Here is a 22,209-nt window from a genome sequence, read left to right as displayed (position 1 = left end):
ATGGATAAAAGACTTAAACATAAGATGGGAAACCATAAAAATACTAGAGGAATCCACAGGCAGCGAAATCTCAGACATATGCTGAAGCAGTTTCTTCACTGATACTGCTCCTAGGGCAATGAAAGTTAAAGATAAACTAAACAAATGGGACTAAATCAAAAACAATTTTTTCTTTTGCACAGCAAAGGAAACCATCAACAAAACAACAAGAAAGCGCACTGCATGGGAGAACATACGGTATTTGCCAATGTTATCACTGATAAGGTTTTTATCTCCAACATTTACGGGGAACTCATACAACTTAACCAAAGAAAGGTAAACAACCCAATCAAAAAACGGGCATTGGACCTAAATAGATACTTTCCGAAAGAAGACAGAAGGAAGGCCAAGAGACATATGAAAACATGCTCGAAGTCACTGATTATCTGAGAGATGCAAATCAAAACGACAATGCGGTATCACCTCACACCTGTCAGAATGGCAATCATCAACAAATCAACAAAGGACAAGTGTTGGCAAGGATGCGGAGAAACGGGAACCCTCGTGCACTGCTGGTGGAAATGCAGACTGGTGCAGCCACTGTGGAGAACAGTATGGAGTTTCCTCAAAAAACTAAAAATGGAACTCCCATTTGACCCTGTGATCCCACTTCTAGGAATATAGCCCAAGAAGCTAGAAACACCAATCAGAAAGAAAGGATATATGCACGCCTATGTTCATAGCAGCACAATTCGCCATAGCTAAGATTTGGAAACAGCTTAAGTGCCCATCAGCAGATGAGTGGACTAAAAAACTGTGGTACATCTATTCAATGGAATACTATGCTGCGGTAAAAAAGAAGGAATTCTTACCATTTGCAACAGCATGGATGGAACTGGAGAACATTATGCTAAGTGAAATAAGCCAGTCAGAGAGAGATAAATATCACATGATCTCACTCATTTATGGAATATAATGAATAACATAAACTGATGAACAGGGACAGATCCAGAGACAGAGAAGCATCGATCAGACTGTCAAACCTCATAGGGAAGGTAGGGGAGGGTGAGGGTAAGGGGGAGAGATCAACCAAAGGACTTGTATGCATGCAAATAAGCCTAACCAACGGACACAGACAATAGGGGTGTGAGGGCATGAGTGGGGGGGGGGAGGTTGGGGGTAATAGGGGGATGAGGACACATATGTAATTCCTTAATCAATAAAGAAATTAAAAAAATAAAAACAAAAAACAAAACAATGAAACTAGACCACCAACTTGCAACATACACAAAAATAAACTCCAAGTGCATTAAAGGCTTAAGGGTAAGTTGTGAAACCATAAAAATCCTAGAAGAAGAAAATAGGCAGCAAAATCTCAGACAACCCTCTAAGCAATATGTTCGCCAATGCATCTCCTAGGGTAAGGGAAACAAAAGAGAAAATAAACCAATGGGACTACATCAAAATACAAAGCTTGTGCCCAGCAAAAGACAACATCAACAAAATGAAAAGGGAGCTCACTGTATGGGAGAACATATTTGCCAATGATACATCTGGTAAAGGGTTAATAACCAAAACTATATAAGGAACTCATACAACTTAAAAAGGAAGACAATCCAATTTTAAAATGGGCAAAGGACTAAATAGACACTTCTGCAAAGTGGACATACAGATGGCTTAGAGACATACAACAAAATGCTCAAAGACCCCGATTATCAGAGAGATGCAGATTCAAAGGACAATGCTCAAAGACCCCGATCATCGGAGAGATGCAGATTAAAAGGACACACCTGTCAGAATGGCTACCATCAACAAATCAACAAATGACAAGTGCTGGCGAGGATGCGGAGAAATGGGAACCCTACTACACTGCTGGTGGGAATGCAGACTGCTGCAGCCACTGTGGAAAACAGTATGGAGTTTCCTCAAAAAAATTAAATATGGAACTCCCATTTGACCCAGTAAAGCCACTTCTGGGAATATATCCCAAGAAACTAGAAACACCAATCAGAAAGAATATATGCACCACTATGTTCATAGCAGCACAGTTTACAATAGTGAAGATCTGGAAACCGCCCAAGTGCCCAGCAGTAGATGAGGGGATAAAAAAGCTGTGGTAAATTTATACCATGGAACACTATGCAGCAGTAGAAAAGAAGGATCTGTTACCCTTTGAGACAGCATGGAGGGACCCAGAGAATATTATGCGAAGTGAAATAAGCCAGAAAGACAAGTATCACATGATCTCACTCATATGTGGGATCAAAAGAGCAATCTAAATTGATGAACAAAATAGATCCTGAGACACAGGAGCGTGGAACAGACTGTCAAATCTCAGAGGGAAGGCAGGGGTGGGTGGGAAGAGATTAACTAAAGAACTTGTGTGCATAACCCAGGGACACAGACTATAGTGTAGTTAAGGCCTGGGGCAGGGGCTGGTGCCCGCTGGAAGGGGCAATGAGGAAAAAGGAGGAGCTCCATAACACTTTTGGCAATAAAGATTAAAAAAAAAAAAAAAAGGCGGGTTTAGGTAGGAAGAGGAGATTGGTCTCTGAGACAGGAGCCCAGCATTGGCCCAGGTCATGTGACTCATGAATAAATCCTTGCGTTTTTCAACAGCACCTGCCTCATGCGTTTGGCTGTCCTTGAGGCAGGCAGCAGAACCTCCGTTTTTGTTCGGTTGCACCCTGACTTCCATGATGGGGCCTTAGACTGGGGACAGAGATCAAGAGCAGGGCTTCTGGTCAGCGGAGGGGGGGGCAGAGGCGCTGCCTAGGGTCATGGTGAGTACCTGGGGGGCGGGGAGCGGGGGGACCCTGCCCCCACCACAGACTCAACACGGAAGGGCTTTTGTGAGGGTGACCACACACGCCTCATCCGGGTCTCAGAGACCCCTGCCAGAGCCAAGGTCCTCACTTCCGCCTCCGCATCCGGGTCTCAGGGACCCTGGGGATGCCCAAGGGAGAGCCTGAGCGAGCTCACATCCACAGAGTCGGACCCGGGGCCTGGCCGAGTCAAGGTGAGGGTGCCCAGGGAGGGCGGAGGGACCCCGGGACCTCAAACAACGGTTTCCGTCCTCGGAGACCCCTGGGGGGTGGCGGACCACACGCGGCTAGTGGAGGTTGGCGCAGCCAGGTCTGGGCGACTCTGGTGGTTTGGTGAGAGGCGCGGTACCTCAACATGGCCGAGGAGGGCCCAGGGCCCTCCAGATCCATCTGGTGGGCGGGCTTCTTGGGAGGAGGACCCTAGGTGGCGTGTCCTTCTGTCTGCCTCCACCCCGGTCTCACAGAGGGGGATGGAACCAGGGACCCAGGGACCTAGAGCAGAGCCAGCCCCGCCCGGGAGCTCGCGGTGATAAGGAGCAGAGCCTGTGGTCCGCATGGCGGGCAGAGGAGATTCCTAGTCATGGTCAGCTCGCTGAGGGGGATGGAAGGACCTGAGATCCCACCACAGAGCCAACCAGGCAGCACCCAGGGAGGTGAACACATGGACATTTTCTCACTTCCGCATGCGGGTCTGAGACAGGAGCTGCGGGGGGGGAGGGTTGCTGTAAGGATGACGACCCCAGGTCAGCACAGGGAGGACCATGACCTGGAGAACAGATCGGGGGGGGGGGGGGGGGCCCGAGGGTGAGAATGACAACACCCGCCATTTTCTCCCTTCCACATCCCCATCCAGGTCTCAGAGACTCTGGGGGTTTGGTAGAGGGAGTGGGACCCCATCTAGGCAAATGATGCGCCAAGGACCCTGGAAACTAGACCAGAGTCAGTCCTGGTCTCAGAGACTCAGGGGGCGTGGATAGAGGGAGTGGAACCCTATAGAGGCAGATAGTGTGCCAAGGACCCTGTATTCTAGACCAGACTCAGTCCTGGACTCAGTGACTCTGGGGGGTTCAGTAGAGGGAGTAAAGACCCCATATAGGCAGATGGTGCACCAAGGACCCTGGAATCTAGACCAGAGTCAGTCCTGGTCTCAGTGACTCTAGGGGTTTGGTAGAGGGAGTGGAACCCCATGTAGGTAGATGTTGCGCCAAGGACCTGCCAGAGTCAAGGTGAGGACTCTGATGGAGGGCAGAGGGACCCTAGAAGCTAGACCAGAGACAGTGCTGGGATCTCGCTGGGGGCATGACCACAGACAGCATGTGCTGAGTTGCACAACAGGGTCAGGATCAGGAGCAATAGTGAGAACAGCAGGGGGTGGGCCCAGGACCTTCCAAAGTCCATAGGCAGGCCTCATGGGAGGATGATCACAGGTGGCATTTTCTTATTTGTGCATCTGGGTCTGACAGTCTGGGGCGTGGGTATAAAGAGCAGGACCTCACTTCAGCAGAGGGTGGGGCCAGCATCTGCCAGAGTTAAGGGAGGATCCTATGGGAGGACTCGGATCCTTGGATCCCACCACAGTGCAAACCCCTCAGAAACCCGCACCTGCCCTCAGCCCTGGGGTTTCTGGAATTGCTTTCCCATGGATTCTCCCAATCCCTTTGCTCTCAGGAATCTGAAAGAGGTGGGGCCTTACACAAAGGGTGTGGTATATGGACAGCAGAGCCAGGACACTCGGGCACTGCAAGTGGCCAAGCTATTGACCATGAGGGAGGAAGGAGGGGGAATTGTCCTGCAGAACAAATGTGGGCCTCACGGACATTCACCCCAATTCCACTTTCAGCTCCGAGAGACCCCAGGCAGGGCTGTCCAACAGAGAGCACTCTGATTTTGGCTGGGGTGGTGGGCCTCAGTCAGGTGAGAGACCTGGACTGAGGGGGCCACGTGCAGGTAAGCACAGGAGGAGGGGTGGGGTGGCCCGGGCCCTGACTTTTTTTAAGGTGAGGAATCTGAGGAAAGACAGAAGGAACCCTAATGCTCCTCCCCTGCTCCAGAGTCTTGCTGTCTCCTTTCAAGATTCAGCTGAGGACTGAGGGAACAACTCACATCACAACATGTCAAATCCCAGCCTTACTTTGCCACTTCTGTCAGCCATGAGAGAAAGTGGAACATGGTGGTTAACCGTGGTGTCCCTCCCGTCCTCCACCAGTGACTCAGGAAAGTGAGCTTTTTAGTCTGAAGGAAAGTGGCCTCAAGTCAACACAGGAAGTTGTCCAAGACCCTGTCAGATGTCAACGTTAGGACTGAGGGCACTCCCCGTCCAGGGCAGATAGTCCCCACAGAGTTTCGCCATGTCATCCTGTATCCCGTGGGATGTCCTGGGCAGGTGTGGTCAGATGTGGGGCCCCCTCACTTTCTTCTGTTCAGTATCAGGGGTGTGTAGTCATGTTCTGAGAGTTTTGCTTCAGGGCTAGCAGAGGGGAGGTTCACAGGCCCTGCCAGGGGAAAGGTGAGGACCCTGAATGAGGACACAGGAGACCATCCAGCCCAGAACAGTGGGGAACTCACAGAATCCTGGCCTTCCTCTTGTCAGCACTGGAGGCCCATGGCTGTGCATGCCACCTGCACGCTGAGGTGTTTCCTTGTTTCCTGTTACAGGGGCTCCAGGAGCCAGGGCATAAAGGCCTTGGTCTGAGGCACAAAACACAGGTCACGGAGCAGAGGAGGTCCAGGCCGTGCCAGCCGTCAAGGTGAGGTGCCTGCCCTCATCTAGAATGTGTCCCCAGGTTCTCTCCCATGCCAGAGTAGAGGAGATCCCCTGCAGCACCCGACCCCACCCCACTGCCAGCCACAGAACCCTGGCCTATGCCGACTGTACCTGGAGAACCATCTGACTTCCTCATTCAGGATCTTAGGGGACAGGCCACCCAGGAGGAGAGACTCCAGTGAGGCCCAACAGCACACCTGAAGAGGAGACCTGTAGCTCTGCTTTGTCAAAGCTGACAAGGGTGTACCCAGCTGAGGCCACTTATATTTCCTCTCTCCGCAGGCCTGTGAGTCCTCATTGCCCACCTCCTGCCTGCACTCCTGTGGCTGCCTGACAGGAGTCATCATGCCTCGAGCTCCAAAGCGACGACGCTACACGCTTGAGATTACCGAGGCTGAGGAAGAGGATTATTCCTCCTCCTCCTCCACCTGCTCCTCCTCTTTTCCTTCCTCTTTTTCCTCCACCTCCTCTTCCTCTTGCTACCCTCTGCTTTCAAGTAACCCAAGCACCCCGGAGGAGGAGGAGAAGGAGGAGGAGGAGGTTCATGCTGCTGCTGGGACACCGAGTCCTCCCCAGAGCTCTCCAAGTGCCTGTGCCCCCCCAACTGCCTTTGCTGCTGCTGCTCCATTGAGCCAGTCCAGCAGCCCAGAAGAGGAGGGTCCGAGTACCTCCCGGGCCCTGCCAGACACAGAGTCCTTGCCCAGAAACGTGATTGATGATAAGGTAGCTGATCTGGTGGGGTTCCTGCTCCTGAAGTATCGCACAAAGGAGCTGACCACTAGGGTAGAAATGCTGAGTAGCATTATCAGAGAGCACCAGGACCACTTTGCTGTAATCTTCAGCGAGGCCTCTGAGTGCATGCAGCTGGTGTATGGCATTGATGTGAAGGAAGTGGACCCCACCAGCCACACCTATGTCCTAGGCACCAACCTGGGCCTCACCTATGATGGGATGGTGAGCAATGAGCACAGTATGCCCAAGACTGGCCTTCTGATACTCATCCTTAGTATAATCTTCTCGCAGGATGATTGTGTCCCCGAAGAGAAGATATGGGAAGCACTGAATGCCATGGGGGTGCATGCTGGGATGGAGCATTGTATCTTTGGGGAGCCCAGGGAGCTCCTCACCAAAGTTTGGGTGCAGGAACAGTACCTGGAGTACCGGCAGGTGCGCAATAGCGAACCAGCACGGTACGAGTTCCTGTGGGGTCCCAGGGCCCACGCTGAGACCACCAAGTTGAAAGTCCTGGAGTTTATGGCCCAGATCAATGGGAGTGACCCCAGATCCTTCCCACACTGGTATGAGGAGGCTTTGAGAGAGGAGGAACAGAGAGCCCAGGCCAGAATTAGCACCACACATGATACTACTGCCATGGCCAGTGCAAGCTCTTCTGCCATGTCCAGTAGCTTCTTCTGCCCTCAGTGAAGTCCAAGGCAGATTTCTTTACTTTGTGTTTTAAGAGGGAAGTCAATGATCCAAGCAGTGGAGGGCCAAACTAGGGGATTACAGTGAATAACATCTGTGTGTCTCTGTTCCATTGGGTTGACTTAGAAATGTATCTTCTTTTATTTTTGGTGTTTTAAAATGATACTTTAAGTAGAATGTTTACTAGCTTCAGAATCTAAGTTTACAAATGACACGGGTCACATGTTTATTGTTATCTTCTTTTATTTTTGGTATTTTAAAATGTTACTTTAAGTAGAATGTTTATTAGCTTCAGAATCTAAGTTGACAAATGACACGGGTCACATGTTTATTGTTATTTAACTTAAGACAAAGAACTTTGCTATTTTGTAAAAAAAAAAAAAAAATGGGAATCCTTCATTTTATTTGTACTCTGTAACCAGATAACATGGACTTGGAATAGCTTGGAATAGGATTTTTTTATGTGAAAGAGCATAGCTGTAAAACAGAGATAAAATAGTTAATGTTTGAATTCTTGTATCATTTTTAGTCTGTAATTCTGTAAAAATATATACCTGGATTTTCTTAGCTTATTCAAGAATGTAGAAAAATAAACAGTAAAAAGACTCTTCTCACTAGTTCATGTGCACCCTAAACATTCATTGAGCCTCTGTCCTCATACGGAAAGGCAACCCAGCCAGAGAAAGGGAGGGGGTGCAGAGCAGAGGAGCTGGGCACCAGGACTGGGTTGGGAAGGGAGTGAACACAGGCAGCTTTTGTCCCCTGGGCCTTGTCTTTGAGAGTGGGTATGTTTCCATACACACGAGGACATAATAGCTGAAGTGAGGTTTATGTCCTTTAAGACAGGAGGGGAGAGTCACCCAGAGTGGGGGATTGCTCATGTGGAGTGTGGTACTGAGGCTCAGGCCCTATGATGTTGATGTGTAGCCACCGGTTGTGTCTGTCCTATTATGGTACAGTCCAGGTACTCAGCCCCGTGGAATCCAAGCTCCGTCAGGTACTAGGACTCCCTTCCCCAGGGAAAAGGCAAGGACAGTGGGTGATGTAGTCAGGGCCCCCATGATCGTGGGCCGTCTATTCATCCTTCTGTGTCACCTTCTCAACTGTAGACTGCGGTGACAGTGGCACTGCCCCAACCACTGTTATTTGAGGATTGAATTCTAGGATTTGTGGATCATGCCCATGGCATGGGGTTGGTGTGTGGGTACTGGTGCCAATTCTTCCTGCTCCTGTTATTCCTTTCTGTAGGCTGCAGTGGGGGCCAGGAGTGCCTGCTGACAGCAGATAGCAGTGGTGCAGCCAGGGGATGGAGGAGGGTGGCTCCCAAAGGGGCCTGAGGGAGACACCTGGCAGGATGATCTGAGCTCACACTGGTGGTGACTCAGGGCCCAGCTGAGATTGCATCTCAAGGATTTGCAACCAGCAGTGCTGCAAGAGGGACCGGTGTGCTTGGGGACCTGCAGCGCCTTGTGGTGAAAAGAGGAGGGAGCTGACTGTGCTTGAGTGGGTGGGGTGAGGAGAAGAAGCAAAGCCCAGGAGTGTCTGCATTGGGAGAGGACTAGAACCCACTCATCCGGTGTGAAGCCAAATCGCCTTTCTTCCCTCCTCTGTGCTCCCCTGGCCTCAGTGACCTCCTTTGTGGAACGGACCACATCCTGTGTGAGTGCCTCTCCTTACCTGTCTCCACCTTCTTCCTTGAACCCCCCAAAGACTCCATCCGATGGACGAGACATCTGCACCGCCAGCCCTTTCCATGGAACCTGGCCGCTGACTGCGTGGGGATAGGAAGAAGGAGCCAACACTCTGCTCTCCCACCATCCCTGTCAGTGGGGTTCCAGGACCCCAGGGGACATTGGGGAGAGGTCAGCCCACAGACCATGAACATGGAGGGCTGATGCATGATGCTTATGGACTGTCACACTTGTGGGTTTCCCCAGGCCACGTGAGGCCCAAGGATCTCTAGGGAGATGGATTTCTCCTGCATCTCCTTCTGGCAGCCTTATGCAGGCTTTGTCTTAAATGCAGTCAAAACTCCAGGCTCATTGGCAACCCTAGTGAGCAGCCAGAGGAACCATACCATCGCCATCCATATTGCTCACAGGGACTGGGAAGACGCCCTCTGGTGGGAGCTGCTGCTGGAGAGGCTGGGGTGGAACCCCAGGCAGATTCAGGCCCTGCTCTGGGAAGGGAGAAGTATGGCTGAGGAGTGATCGCTGGCAAGGTGTGACACCCTGAACATTGCTCACACCCCTCCAATAGTACCCCCAGGACCTTGCTCAGGGGTTTGGGGTTTATTTTCTTTTAAGCCTGTGGTGGTGGGGCTGTGGTTTCTGTAAGCAGCACACCTTCAAAGGGGCAGCAAGGGGCCCAGGCTGGGGTTCCGTGGGCCGAGTTCCTACGACATGGGTGAACCCTTCTTTCTGTCCACACTGGGCCTCAGTTCCCATTGGTGACCTGAGAGGCAGGGACAGGTCCAAGTCTGCATGTGGTGTTGCCTGTGTGCACACATGTGTGTTTATGTGTGTGTGCATGCATGTGTGTGTGCGTGACAGACCAGGGGATGCTGCACAGCACAGAGAATGTCAGGTGGCCCCCAGACTCAGACTGTCTGCCTAACTTCTCATACCTGCCTCACCCCCACTGCCCATGGCATCCGGGTCTCTTTCGCTCACCCCTCAGTGGTTGAGGTCCCACACCAGCTCCTTTCACCTGGTGAAGAGCTTGGGATCTGATTGCCTGTGGGTTCCTCACAGTAGTCAGGGCACTTCTGACCTGTGCGTGCTGCCCACAGCAGTTGGGCTGGGACCTGCCCATTAGTGGACCAGGCTCTGTCCTCTTCTTTTCCTTCTCTCCCCTGGCCTCACCCAGAATTCCCTGAACAGTTTGACACATCGGAAGTGCTCAGTCAGAGGGACCTAGCTCACTTCGTGTCCCTTTGGGGAAATCAGCTTAGCCTCTCGTGGGCATAACTTTGAAGAACTGTTTCCTTTCACAGGAAGCCTTTGGTTTATGGAAGGAAAAACATCTCAGTGTTTCTCTCGTGGTGCATGGGGCTCCTTGACATTGTGGCAACTCCGCAGTGCCCAGAAAACATGGCTCCTGATGAGGTTGTGGAACTGAAAAAGCAGGCTGTACTGACCAACCTGAAGCAGAAGTACCAGACTGCACTTTCAAACCCCAGGTGGTTACTGGAGCGCATACCCAGGAAAAGGGGAAAGGCTATCTTCCAGGTAAGCATCCCACAGCACCTGATCCCCTAGGGGCAGGAGGACTCCGAGGAAGGTTACCGAGAATCCAGATGAATCGTGACCATCAATGGGCCATCATGCCGCGGATGTGGAACTGAATTGGCGCTGCCATGGAGAGCATTACCCACCATCTGCTGTTCTCGTAAACAGATTTCTGTGCCCAGATGTAGGCGACTGTCCCCGTGAGATGCCTCTCTGGGCTCATTGCCTGTCTCAAGAACTCTGTCTGACTTTAGGGAAAAGGGAAAGCTGCCAGGAAATATCTTGGTGCTATCACTCTTTTGGTCCTGCTCATTCCTGGGTTTTACAGAGAAACATGTGTTAGGAGAACTGGTTATTGTTTGGGACTCCCATCTCTGTTCTGGTCAAACTCACAGAACACTTCAGCAGCACCCAGGAATCCTTGTAGGAGGTCTGGGAGCTGGCACTGAATGATTGCCGGAGGGTGACCAGCCAGGCGTGGCCTCATTCACGGTGAAAGGGACATCAGACTTTGACAGAAAGCACCTGTCTCCCCTGGAAAGTGACTGGTCTGCTGGAAAAGTGTCCCGTGGCTCATGAGGGCTTCTGTTACACATGTCACATAGTGACCCAAGGACAGATCTGTAATACAGCTCTGATGGAAAAGTGATGGGTAGAGTTTTTTGTTTTCCTGTGTGGGCAATCTTTAATTTATTTGGATCCCTTCTAGCAGGGTTACTAATGGTTGTTAGCTGTGAGGATGATGGGCTTTCTCGCAGGTGTTGGCTGGAATGGCCAGTCTTCTGAGCCAGACTGGCTCTGTCGTACACCACTTAGCACATGGGGTGGCCCAGGTTCTAGGTGGGCCTCTCTGCAAGGTGCCTGGAACTTGGGCTAGAGACACTCAGATGCTGATCAGAAACTTCCTGGCATCATAGGGGGACCCGTGAGTAAAGCCCTTCCTGTTTAAGGATGCATAACTAATGTAAGGTGATTCCCCCAAGGTGAGGAGTCAGGCAGTTCTGTCTCCTGTCCAGTAGGCAAGGCTCAGGGAACCAGATTTTCCTGGGCTTGCTTCAGAACCTTGGCTGAGTGGGTGAACATGAAAGAGGACAACAGGGATGCACGTCTTTCTGGGGCCAGGATTTCTAGCCTCCTCAGGTTCATCTGACGAGGTTTGTGGCACGGAAACAGAAGAACATGGACTCACAATTCTCATTGGATTGTTTATTTTTGTACCATGTAGTTTTGCCTTTATTTATTAAAGCAGAAATGGATTCGTGGTTACAAAGCCTGTGATATTATGGGCCGGCATTGTCCTTGAACTGCTCACAGAGTGAACACTTGTTATCCGAGGAGCCCTCATGCTCCTCCTTCTCGGCCTGGTCAGGGTCCTCGGGTGGAGCCATGACTGCAAGGCCAGCTATCAGAATGGAATAACAGATGTTGTACAAAGACATCACCGAACCTTGTAGTGGTTCATTTGTGGGGGTGGGGGGCAGATCCCCTGTGCCGTCGGTTCCGGCAGTAGCCGTGGGCACAAACATGACATTACCAGAAGTGTCCTCCCCACTTGAACCACTGGCTGCACTTGGGCACTGGACCTCCATGGCACTGCTCAGGGGCTGAGGAACGGAGAACTCAAATGCCTGGGCGGCACTGGGTCCCCAATCATTCTTGGCTGACTCCTGAGCCTTTTGTTCGGCTTCTTTGTTGCCGCTCTCGTAGTGTATTCTTGGGGAGTGTCTTGTGGGGGCCATCTTCTTCTTTGTCTTTGGAGGGGTGGCACTGGTCCCTGGACAAACGCGAGTCACCTGGTTGCCTTGTGTCTTAATGTTCTCGAGGAGCCAAGGCTTGCCTCTCTGGAAATTGCAATTTCTGTAGATCTGAAAGAAAATTAATTAATTTAGTCATTTGTGGAGAAAAGATATGTATTTGACATTAACTGGCCTCTCAGAGTCTTTACTCATTCCTGCAGGTTGTCTCTAAGGGGGCTATAGTTTCAAATTAAAATCTATACTTTCTCATCTTTTGATAAACACTGTATATCATGTTAAAAAGGGTTAGACCCTTAAATGTAGCCCTTTCAGTATATCGTTCTTCTGGGTCCACTAGGAAGATGTTTGAGTAACAGGGAACATGGGAAATGGGAGGACTTTCTACTTTACCATTATCATGTTCCCTGGAGAGCAAACTGAAGAGTTGCCTGGGTGTATTTTGCTAAAACCATGGAGGTTCAGCAAGCGGATGAAACTCTTCAAGCTGTTCGATTCAAAGATTTGCTCCTCACACTTTCAGCAAAGAATCTCCCTCTGGAAAAGATTTTCCTCGATGATCACGGTGTCTCCTTCATCATTCCAGCGCAAGGACCTGAAGGACTCATCCTCCACTATCCTCCAAAGCTTTCTTGGGAAGGATAGCCCATGAAGAATGTTGTTTCCTTCCACACTGGGGCACTTTGATTTGGGTCCTGTGGTTGTGGGTTGTCTTGAGGGCTTGGATCTTGGCTCCATTCTTGGCCCCCGTGCCTCTCCAAAGCCTCCCTGGGACCCACATGAGGACCTGGGGGTGTATCCTATTGGACCATTATTGGTGGCTGTCCATCCTCTCAAGGGGCCAGCTTGGCTTCGTGCATCTCATGGTTACTCTGACTAGCCATGTTGATGCTCTACATCAACAAGCATTTGGTACCCTGGATCCTATCACTTCAAAAGTGGGGTCAGAAATGCCTTTGGTCACAGCAGTGATGCCCTATATATACTGTCCTCAAAATTCTAGAGTCTCGGTCGTGGGGCAACCAGCTGCTTAAGTCATGTGATGTCACAAAGGTGACTTATGGCTTCTCTGGTGTGTGGGCCCTGGCCAAGTGTGGGGGAGTGGACATCTTTAGAGCCCCCATCTTCTCTCTTTTCAAATAGTACAAAAAATAGGAGTCAGGTTAATAGAAAAGGTGCTCATATGCTGCCAGGGAGATTGTTTCTTGTTGCTAGTTCACTGGATGTGTTGAGAGGTCATGATCCTATCTTCACCCCCATCCCTACAGAGGCGGCGGGGGGTGGGGTGGGCAGTTGATGGCCTCTTTGTTGCTCAAGGGCAAGGCCCTGGTTAGTCTTAGCTTGGGCAACCACCAATATTGCCTGGATCAGATGGGCCACTGAGGGACTGTACCTCCCAGAAAATGGTGATTGGCCTAGTCTCAGTAGGTAACCCCCCTCTTCAATTTACCCCTCACAAGCTTCCTGCTTTGGTCTCTTCCAGCTGTGCCTACTGGTTGGTAGGTCCTGCTCAGATGAGCCCAAAAGAGAGTCTTATTTTCTTAGCTCTGGGTCGAGTTGTCCCTAGAATAGGGCTGTGCTCCAGCACAGGTGGGAATGTTCCTCTCATTCCTCAACCTCAGTGCTACCCAAAGCACCTGAGAGAAGATGTTAAATATGGTGTTGCAGTGGGAATGGACAGCCGCACCCTCTGATGTCCTATGGAGCCCCCTCTTGAGTTTGGCTTGCCCCAAATCTCACCACTCTCAGGTCACAATAGCCTTGGCTTTAGTTTGTATGTCTTCCACATAGGAACTCTTCTTACTACCCAAGATGGGTTCACTTTGGGACACCTGCATTTTTCTTCTCAAAGCATCCTCCCCAGATTCAGATTCAGGCTCTCTTGAGGCCTTCCCTATGCCCTATTTCCTTTCTTCAGTGAAGTGGGTGGGCTTTGGCTCTCCCAGATTTTGGGCTTCCCACTTCCAAATTGGATCTCCTTTGGTACTTCCCCTTTTCATTAGTGATTTGTGGTTAGGCACATACTCGGCGCTGGGGAAACAAAGCATTCTGCTGACTCACTCTCATTCCAGCCCTGTTCTCCTTGCCAGAAGCCTGTGTGTTCCTCTCCTGCCAGAACCTTGAAGATAGGTACATTGATTCATTTTGTTTGCTCTTGGGTTAGATTATTTCAAAAACCAAAAACCCTACTTTACACACATTCACTACCAAGTTAAATTCTAACTTGTTTAGCTAGCTATGACTGAAGGAAGCTGATATGAAAATAATCATAAATATGTAGTTGAACGTAGATGAGCGCTTGGGTGTAGGATAGCACAAAAGCAAAATTCAAGTCATCTTTGCTATAGAGGAGAGGATACTACGGTGGACTTTGTGATTCATGTTCTCTAGCTATTGTGGACAACTTTGGTCTTAATAATCACTCTGTATAGGGAGATAGAGTGGTACCATGGAAAGGCACCACCTGCACGGGTCTTAGGTCCTTGTCTCAGCCCTGCCACTAAGTGGGGTCATTTGTACTCTATTTCTAAACAGTGGGGTCAATCCTTCATTGCTAAAAGTGGAGTGCAAAGGCATTTGGGAAGAAAATTCCCCAAGGTGCCCCTCAGCCTAGGAACTACATCCTTAATGGAGCCCCTGGGTCTAGATTCAAGCTCAGTCCATGGTCTTTGTGCTTCTAAACAGGTTTACAAAGCATTCACTCACGAATCAGTTTATTCTTGGAGGACATGCCCTAGAGGCTAAGAATGGGCACCTTTTCTGCAGGGGAGGGGGGTGAGGGGGGGCTAGTATCTCTGGTTAAACAGCCAGCTCCCTTCAGTTGCCTACCAAAGTACTGTTTCTTAAGGGAGTTATTTAAAGGCTGAAAAGGAGGTTTCCTTGTGGCCTCTGCTAGCTCATTACTCTGCAGGTTACTTATTCAATGGAATTTGCTCGTTTCATGGGAGGGAAATTGGAGAGAAGGCTCTGGAAATCACAGTCTGGCATCTCATGGAGAACAGGTGTTTACTTGGTATGATTTAGGCACTCAATGCTAGTGTCCCAAGGATTCCGTAGGATCATTAGCTAATATTATTTTATTCAAAAGCCACTGAATTGCCACTGTGGTGAAGAATCTAGGACATCAAGTTCATCTTTTCCTCTGAAGATGAAATATTCACACTGCTAACTTCAGTGGAGTTGATGAAAGGCATTATGGAAATGGCCTCCCTCTGCTAAGCCTGCTCAGTCCCAGAAATTTAACCCTGGGCCCCACAACCACCAGTCAGACAGTGTTTATTAGGCACCATGCTCTCCAGAGCTCCAAAGGTCCCAGAGATGACCCATGTGTGTTGCCGCCTTATGAACAGAACCCCCAGAGTTAGGTGGCTGCAATGCAGCACAGCTGACTGGACTTCCTGGACAGCCACCTCCTAGGGAAAGTGATTTCAGTCTTGACTTGGCTGTTGCTTCTGCACAGCCTTGCAGCCATAGACAAAGTGCTGAGCTCTGGGCTATGGGGCCCTCGAGGCTAGCCTGGCTGCTAAGAGAAGATAAAAGAGAACCTTGTGGTTCCAAGACCTCAAACCACTCCCCCAGAGCTGGTGAGCATCTACACTTAGACACATGAGCCTCCTCTCCAATGCCACTCTTCCAGCTGTTCCCTTGCCCTCCTGCCTTAGTCCAGTGGGGCTTCCATAACAAAATACCACAGACTGAGTAGCTTATTGACAACAGAAACTTACTTCCCATCATTCTGGGGGCTGGAAGTCCAAGAATAAGGTGCCAGTGTGCTGCAGTGAGGGCCCTCCTTGCTGTGTCCTCACATGGTGGAAGGAGTGTGGATCTCTCTGGAGACACTTTGTAAGGTGCTACTACCATCCCTGAGGGCTCAGCCCTTGTGACTTAAGTACCTCCCAAAGGCCCAGCCTCCTAATGCTGTCATCTTTAGGGGTTAGGGTTGCAACATCAGCCTTTTATGGGGACACAAACATTCAAACCATAGCACTCCCTTCTGGCCAGTGCTCTCCTGACCCAAAAACCCACGGAGAGTCTCCTGCTGTGAAGGATTCTTCACAGGCCCCATTCAAGTAAAGCTCCTTGTGTATTGATGTCTCTCTTGGTCAGAACTTCTTTCTGGATCAGCCCCCAATCATAAGTGAGGCCCATAGTGGTGACCAGGACATAAGAGTGTTCATTGGGTCTACTTCCCTCCCATCAATGCCAAACACCAGCCGCATGCACTGTAGACTTGAATGAAGATCTCAGGGAAATGGTCCTGGTACTCTTTGATGACACCATTCAACATTTCTGCCTTTGTGATCTGCTCTTTTGCAAGATACCTTAGGAGCAGGATGGTGAGCAATGAGCACAGATTTCCCAACGATGTCCTCCTGGTTACACTTCTGTGGGTGATCGCCACGAAGGGCAAATGTGCCCCTGAGGATGAAATCTGGGTTGCCCTGCAGGTCATGGGGGTGCATGACGGGAAGGAACATAGGATCTCACGGGGGCTCCTCACCAACGTTTGGCTGCAGGAACAGTACCTGCTGTACCCGCAGGTACCCAACAATGATCCGGCACACCACAAGTTCCTGTGGGGTCTCAGGGCCCACGCTGAGACCACCAAGTTGAAAGTCTTTGAATTTTTGTTCAGGGATTATAGAATGGATCCTAGTGCCATCCCATCCCTGTCTGAAGAGGCTATGAGTGGCGAGGAAGAGGGGGCCTGAGCCAAGTTGCACCAGGGCACGTTTCAGGCCCATGTCTGGCAGCTTCTCCAGCTGGGCATGATGTGAGGCTAATTCTTCACTCTACATTTGAGAAGAGGTGGGAGAAGGGGGGCGAGGGGGAAGGGCTGTAGCATCTTTGGGTACCTGTGATGATTTAGAAATTTATCCTTGTTTTCTATGGGAATTTTTCAAACGTTGTTTCTTTTCATAGAAGTTTTCACAAGCTTCAGCATCTAAGTTTGTGAATGACATTGACCAAACCTATATTTGTACTACCCGGTTCAAAAGTGAACCTACACCGTAGGAGATCCTGAGGGGTCCCAGGGCCCACACTGAAACCAGCAAGTTGAAATTCATGAAATATTAGCTAAGGGCCAATAGCAAGGATCCCAGTTTCTTCCTATCCCTATTCGAAGGGGTGGAGAGCAAAGAAGATCAAAGGGTCTCAGGGGGTTTCTTCACCAGCTTAGTTGACAACTGTGGAAACTGTGGTTTCTAAAGGTTAGCTACTATTGAAGATGCTGAGCAGCAGCAGGGATTTGGGGGAGTGTTGTGGCATTGTGGTTGTCTGTCTACATTTTCCTTGTTCAATGCAGGTGATTTCACTTTTTAATCCTCACTCATAATAATCCTTCTTCTCTGCTCCTGACACATTCTGGGCGCAGTAGTGCCCCCTCCAGCATTGGTCCTGGTATTGCAGCGTTTCTGCAAGGGTTGTGAGGCCCTCCTGAGTGAGGACTTCGGGGTCCACAGGCTTCAGAACAGAGGGCGCTTCAGAATCCATCTCCAGGTGTTCCTGTCAGCTCTACGGGACCCTGGGTGGGGCTCTCAGGCTGAGCATATGCCTCCACATGCCCGGGAAATCTGGGAGAGTTAGAGCCTAGGTCTGAGGGACACAGACTTGGGTCCGCAGAGGGCAGGGGCTCTGGTGTTGTCAGGTGCGGGAGGGGAACAGAGTCACGACTCCCAGGCCTCTAGATCCCATCTCTGCCCCTGCTCTCAGGCCTCGGGACCCCAGAAAGCCAGTCCGGAAGTTCCGCCCACTGACTTCCGCCAGGGAGGTCTGAAAGAGGAGAGCACCATGTCTGGGAGGCCGGCTTCGGGTCGGTAGAAGGAAGGAGTCCAGGTATGATCCTGAGGGACGACTGAGGCCCCAGGACCCAGGGTGGCCCTGCCGTCAGCACCGAGAGTCCGCGGTGGGGTGTCTGAGAACTATTTCCTGCACCCCTCGCCCACCTCCTCAGAGAACTGGAGGTAGGGGGTCAAGGACAAGCGCTGAGGGGAGCAATCTCAGGTTTGCACGGGAGGGGCCCAGACTCTGCCTGGATCAGGGTGAGGACCAGACGGAGGTCCTCTGGCATCTAGGTCAGCCCCTGCCAGGAGCCCTGGGGAGCGAGGCCCACAGACCTCACTCAGGGTTGAGGGCTCCGTGTGGGGGTCCGCCCTCCCGGTTCACAGAGGGGAGGGTCCCAGGATCTGCAGGCCTCATGGTGACGGCCGGCCGTGGGGGAAGACAAGGTGACTCCGGGCCCCAGAGCAGTCAGTCCTGGGAGCCCCAAGGTGCGGGGTGACCACCAGTGGCGAGGACTGACTTCCGCATCTTCTGGGTTGAGACACTCGGGGGCCTCCGTGTCATGGCAGAGTCTCAGGTCATCAGAGGGTGTCTGGGACCTGCCCACAGTCAGTGTGAGGACCCTGAGCGAGATTGGGGGCCCTGGATCCCAGAACAGTGTCCATCCGGAAGGCCTCCCGGGGGTGGGGGAGGGGTGATCTCGCACATTGAGCTTTGTGAGTTCTCCATCTGGGTCTGAGAGACACTGGGGGTTTGGTAGGAGGAGCAGGGCTACAGGCATCAGGGGTGGGGGATCCCAGGTGCTGGTGCTGTCAAGTTGATGACCCTGAGGGAGATTGGGGGACCCTAGACCCCAGAACAGAACAGTGCCTGTCCAGCAGGCCTCCCGGGGGTGGGGGAGGGGTGATCTCACACATTGTGCTTTGTGATTTCTGCATCTGGGTCTGAGAGACACTGGGGGTTTGGTGGAAGGACCAAAGTGGTAGCAGAGGGGAGACCCCAGGTCCTGCTGCTGTCAAGTTGAGGACCCTGAGGGAGAAATAGGCGACCCTGGACACCAGATTACTCAGTCCTAAGAGGACCTGTGGGCGGGGTGACCACAGGCATAGTTCCTGACTTCCCCATCCAGGTCCAGTGTAAGGAACAGAGCCACAGGTCGGCTTAGGGAGCACTGAGGTGACCCTGGACCCCACAATGTAGGGGACCCTGGCAGAAAGGACTCGATGTTGCAAACTCCTGCTGTTGCCACATGGAAGTGGATGGAGGAATCTTGGGGATGTGAGGACCTAGGTCTGAGAGTTAACCCAAGATCAGCAGCGGGACTAGTCCCAGGATTAGCCAAGTGTGGATGTGCTGATAATCCGTGAAGCCTCAATGCACACCCCCTTCTCAGAAAAGGAGGGGTGATACAAAGGCAAGCTGTCCGCAGTCTTCAATCCTGAAAGGAACAACAGTGGACCTAAGTGGCACGCTCCTTTCTATCATGGGTGGGAAAGTGGGGAGTCCTCGGTGAGGTGGGGTCTTTCTCTAAGGGGGAGAGATAGAGTATCCCAGGTGCGAGGCATGGAGGTAGGGCCGGCCCTGGCAGGAGTAAAAATGAATAATCTACAGGGGCACTAGGAATGCAACCAGGACAGAGCGCCCAGTCCCTGCTGCCAGCATTTTGTGATGATGGCAGGGATCCCGGGTGGGTGCGACGGGGGAAGGGGTGGAGAGGGGAGATGGTAGCCACCTGAGGCTACCCCTGAAGTTTGTGCAATGTGATGCCTCCTCATTTTTTTCTTGGGGCTCTCAGGTAGGTGAGGACTTGGTCTGAGTGGACAAAGTCCGGTCATCTGAGGAAGGGTATCCGCTCAACAGTGAGAAGAGTCCCGGGTCTTGCCAAAGTGAAGATGAGGACCCCAAGGGAGGAGTGATTGTACCCCAAGCCCTGAGACAAAAATGGGACACCACAGAAATCCAGCCTGCCCCTACTCTCAGCCCTGGAAACCCTGGGCGGGGCTGTCAGTCTAAGTCCCTCCTCCCTCCTGATTTTTAGATTGGTAGTCTGGGGGAGTTGAGGGCCTTGGTCTGAGGGTCTGGACAGAGGTCGAGTCAGGTTCCCATGAGTTGGCAGGGTGGTCACAATGAGGAATGAGGGGACCCCTGAAACAAGCATACATGGAGCCCAAGGTCTGCCGAGCCATTTTTGTCAGGAATGGGGAGACCTGGAATTGTGGGTGTACTGGCTCCCCTCACTTCCTCCTCAGTTGTCTGTGGAGATGAGGCCTTTCCTTTAGGAGGGTAACCTCAAGTCAACAGATGCAGTTGCTTCAGTTTCTGGACAACGAAAGGGTAAAGACTTAGTGGGACAGATGGAATCAATAGAGTAAGGGCGCACATTATTGTTCCTTCGTGACACCTATTAGACTCTGGGCAGGTGTGGCCAGATGTGGGGCCACCCAAGTCCTTCTGGTTAGTCTCAGAAGTGTTTGGTATTGTTCTGAGAGTTTTGTCTCAGGCCAGCAGAGGGGGAGAAAAAGGCCCTGCCCGGGGACTGGAGAAAACCCTCAGTGAGCACAGAGGTGATCACCCATCCAGAACAGAGGAGACTCCACAGCACCCAATCCCACCTCACCACACTGTCCCAGCACCTTGGGCTGTGCCAGCTGCACCCTGAGGAGCCTTCTCACTTCCTCCTTCAGGATCTTACTGGACAGGCCTCTGAGGAGAGAACCGTGTGAGGCCCGAGAGCACTCCTAAAAAAGAGACTTGTAAGTCACCTTTGTCAGATCTGCCTAGGGTGCGTTTCTCAGCCGAGGCCCCTCACACTCCATTTCTCTCACAGGCCCGTGGGTCCCCATTGCCCGCCTTCCCACACTCTGTCACTGTCCCAGCACGAGTCATCATGCATCGCCATCAGATGAGTGAGCTCTGTAAGCCCGAGGAAGACCATCAGGACCCAAGGGAGAACCAGGAACTGGCGCAGTGCAGCTGTTCAGCCCCGAGGGGGAGGAAGAGGCCATGTCTCCCTCCCTCTCAGTCCTATTCCAAGAGAGCCTAAAGGAGGCAGCTGCTGCTGAGACACCAAGTCCTCCCCACAGCTCTCAGGGTGCCTGCCTTCCCCCCGCTGCCGTGGCAGCCTCTCCATGTAGCCAACCTGAAGATGAGGGCTCCAGCAGCCCAAATAAGGAGGGGCCAAGCAGCAGGGTGGGCTCTGAAGAGGCCGAGTCCTCTCTCCAAGGCGCCCTATGTTTGAAGAAGGCTTACCTGGTAATGTTCCTGCTCCTGAAGTATTGTGCAAAGGAGCCGACCACAAAGGCAGAAATGCTGAGTAGTGTCATCAGAGAGCACCAGGACTACTTCCCTGAGATCTTCAGCGCAGCCTCTGAGTGCATGCAGCTGGTCTTTGGCATTGATGTGAAGGAAGTGGATCCCAGCGCCCAGACCTATGTCCTGGTCACCACCTTGGGCCTCACCTATGTGGGCGAGGGGCAGAGATTTCCCAACACTGGCCTCCTGGTCACACTTCTGTGGCTGATTGCCGCAGAGGGCGACTGTGCCTCTGAGGAGGAAGTCTGGAAAGCCCTGCATGTCAGGCGGGTGCATGATGGGAAGGAGTATTGGATCTATGGGGAGCCCAGGGAACTTCTCACCAAAGTTTGGGTGCAGGAAAAGTACCTGGAGTACCAGCAGGTGCCCAACAGCCATCCTGCACGCTACCAGTTCCTGTGGGGCCCCAGAGCCCATGCTGAGACCACCAAGTTGAAAGTCCTTGAGTTTTTGCTCAGGGTTTATAGAAGGGATCCCAATTCCATCCCATTCCTGTCTGAAGAGGCTGAGTGGTGAGGAAGAGGGGTCCTGAGCCAAGTTGCACCCAAGCACATTTCAGGCCCCTGTCTGGCAGCTTCTCCTGCTGGACATGATGTGAGGCTAGTTCTTTCCTCTGCTTTTGAGAAGAGAACAGTCAACGTTCTAGGTCATGAGGTCTAGGGCGAGTTGGGGGGATAAGGGCTGTAGCATCTTTGGGTTCCTATGATGATTTAGAAATGTATCATTTAGGAATTTTCCAATGTTCTTTTTCATAGAAGGTTTCATAAGCTTCAGCATCTAAGTGTATGAAAGACATTGGTCACACATGTATTTGTACTTATCCAGTTCAAGAGTAATAGATTTGCTGCCCTAGGCAGTTTTTCCCAGTGGTTAGAGTGTGGCCCTACGACTGAAGGGTCTCGGGTTCATTTCCAGTCGAGGGCACATACCTAGGTTGCAGGAGGCAGTCAATTGATGTGTCTCTCTCACATCAACGTTTCTCTCTCTGTATCTCCCCCTTCTGTAAAAATCAATGGGGCGGGGAATATCCTCCTGTGAGAATTAACAAAAAAGGAGTAAGAGATTTGCTACTGTGTAACACAAAGCGGAACACCTTTCATCTTAGTCTGTGATCCCAAACTAGATAACATGACATC

At 51.5% G+C, this 22,209-nt stretch overlaps 4 protein-coding genes across 4 annotated transcripts; 3 read left to right on the top strand and 1 right to left on the bottom strand.

Moving 5' to 3' along the window:
• Positions 1-5,913: 5,913 nt before the first annotated feature.
• Positions 5,914-6,993, top strand: LOC129149856 (melanoma-associated antigen 10-like). The gene has a single exon (XM_054719540.1). It carries the CDS (start codon positions 5,914-5,916, stop codon positions 6,991-6,993), a length of 1,080 nt encoding a protein of 359 aa, XP_054575515.1.
• A 1,967-nt stretch (positions 6,994-8,960) lies between these two features.
• Positions 8,961-10,253, top strand: LOC129149387 (EOLA-like protein). The gene is made up of 2 exons (XM_054717280.1): positions 8,961-9,186; positions 10,024-10,253. The coding sequence occupies exons 1-2, from the start codon at positions 8,961-8,963 to the stop codon at positions 10,251-10,253; spliced, it is 456 nt and encodes a 151-aa protein (XP_054573255.1).
• A 1,250-nt stretch (positions 10,254-11,503) lies between these two features.
• LOC114228758 (heat shock transcription factor, X-linked member 3-like) lies at positions 11,504-16,722 on the bottom strand. Its single transcript, XM_054719531.1, is given in 4 exon segments — positions 11,504-12,088; positions 12,371-12,654; positions 12,657-12,777; positions 16,504-16,722. Coding segments are annotated over 4 exon segments (1,209 nt in total).
• A 3,926-nt stretch (positions 16,723-20,648) lies between these two features.
• On the top strand, positions 20,649-21,589 carry LOC129149854 (melanoma-associated antigen 10-like). Its single transcript, XM_054719522.1, is given in 2 exon segments — positions 20,649-20,727; positions 20,730-21,589. Coding segments are annotated over 2 exon segments (939 nt in total).
• Positions 21,590-22,209: the final 620 nt, after the last annotated feature.

The sequence above is a fragment of the Eptesicus fuscus genome, chromosome 1, assembly GCF_027574615.1.
Source record: "Eptesicus fuscus isolate TK198812 chromosome 1, DD_ASM_mEF_20220401, whole genome shotgun sequence".
NCBI lineage: Eukaryota > Metazoa > Chordata > Mammalia > Chiroptera > Vespertilionidae > Eptesicus > Eptesicus fuscus.
Note: the sequence above shows the minus strand (reverse complement) of the source record. Positions and strands in the feature narration are given on the sequence as shown.

Bases quoted from the DNA above. Each gene is read 5' to 3' on its own strand.
- LOC129149856 (XM_054719540.1), top strand. From the start codon at position 5,914: ATGCCTCGAGCTCCAAAGCGACGACGCTACACGCTTGAGATTACCGAG.
- LOC129149387 (XM_054717280.1), top strand. From the start codon at position 8,961: ATGGATTTCTCCTGCATCTCCTTCTGGCAGCCTTATGCAGGCTTTGTC. The intron at 9,187-10,023 runs GTATGGCTGAGG...AAAACATCTCAG, and splicing joins CCTGCTCTGGGAAGGGAGAA to TGTTTCTCTCGTGGTGCATG.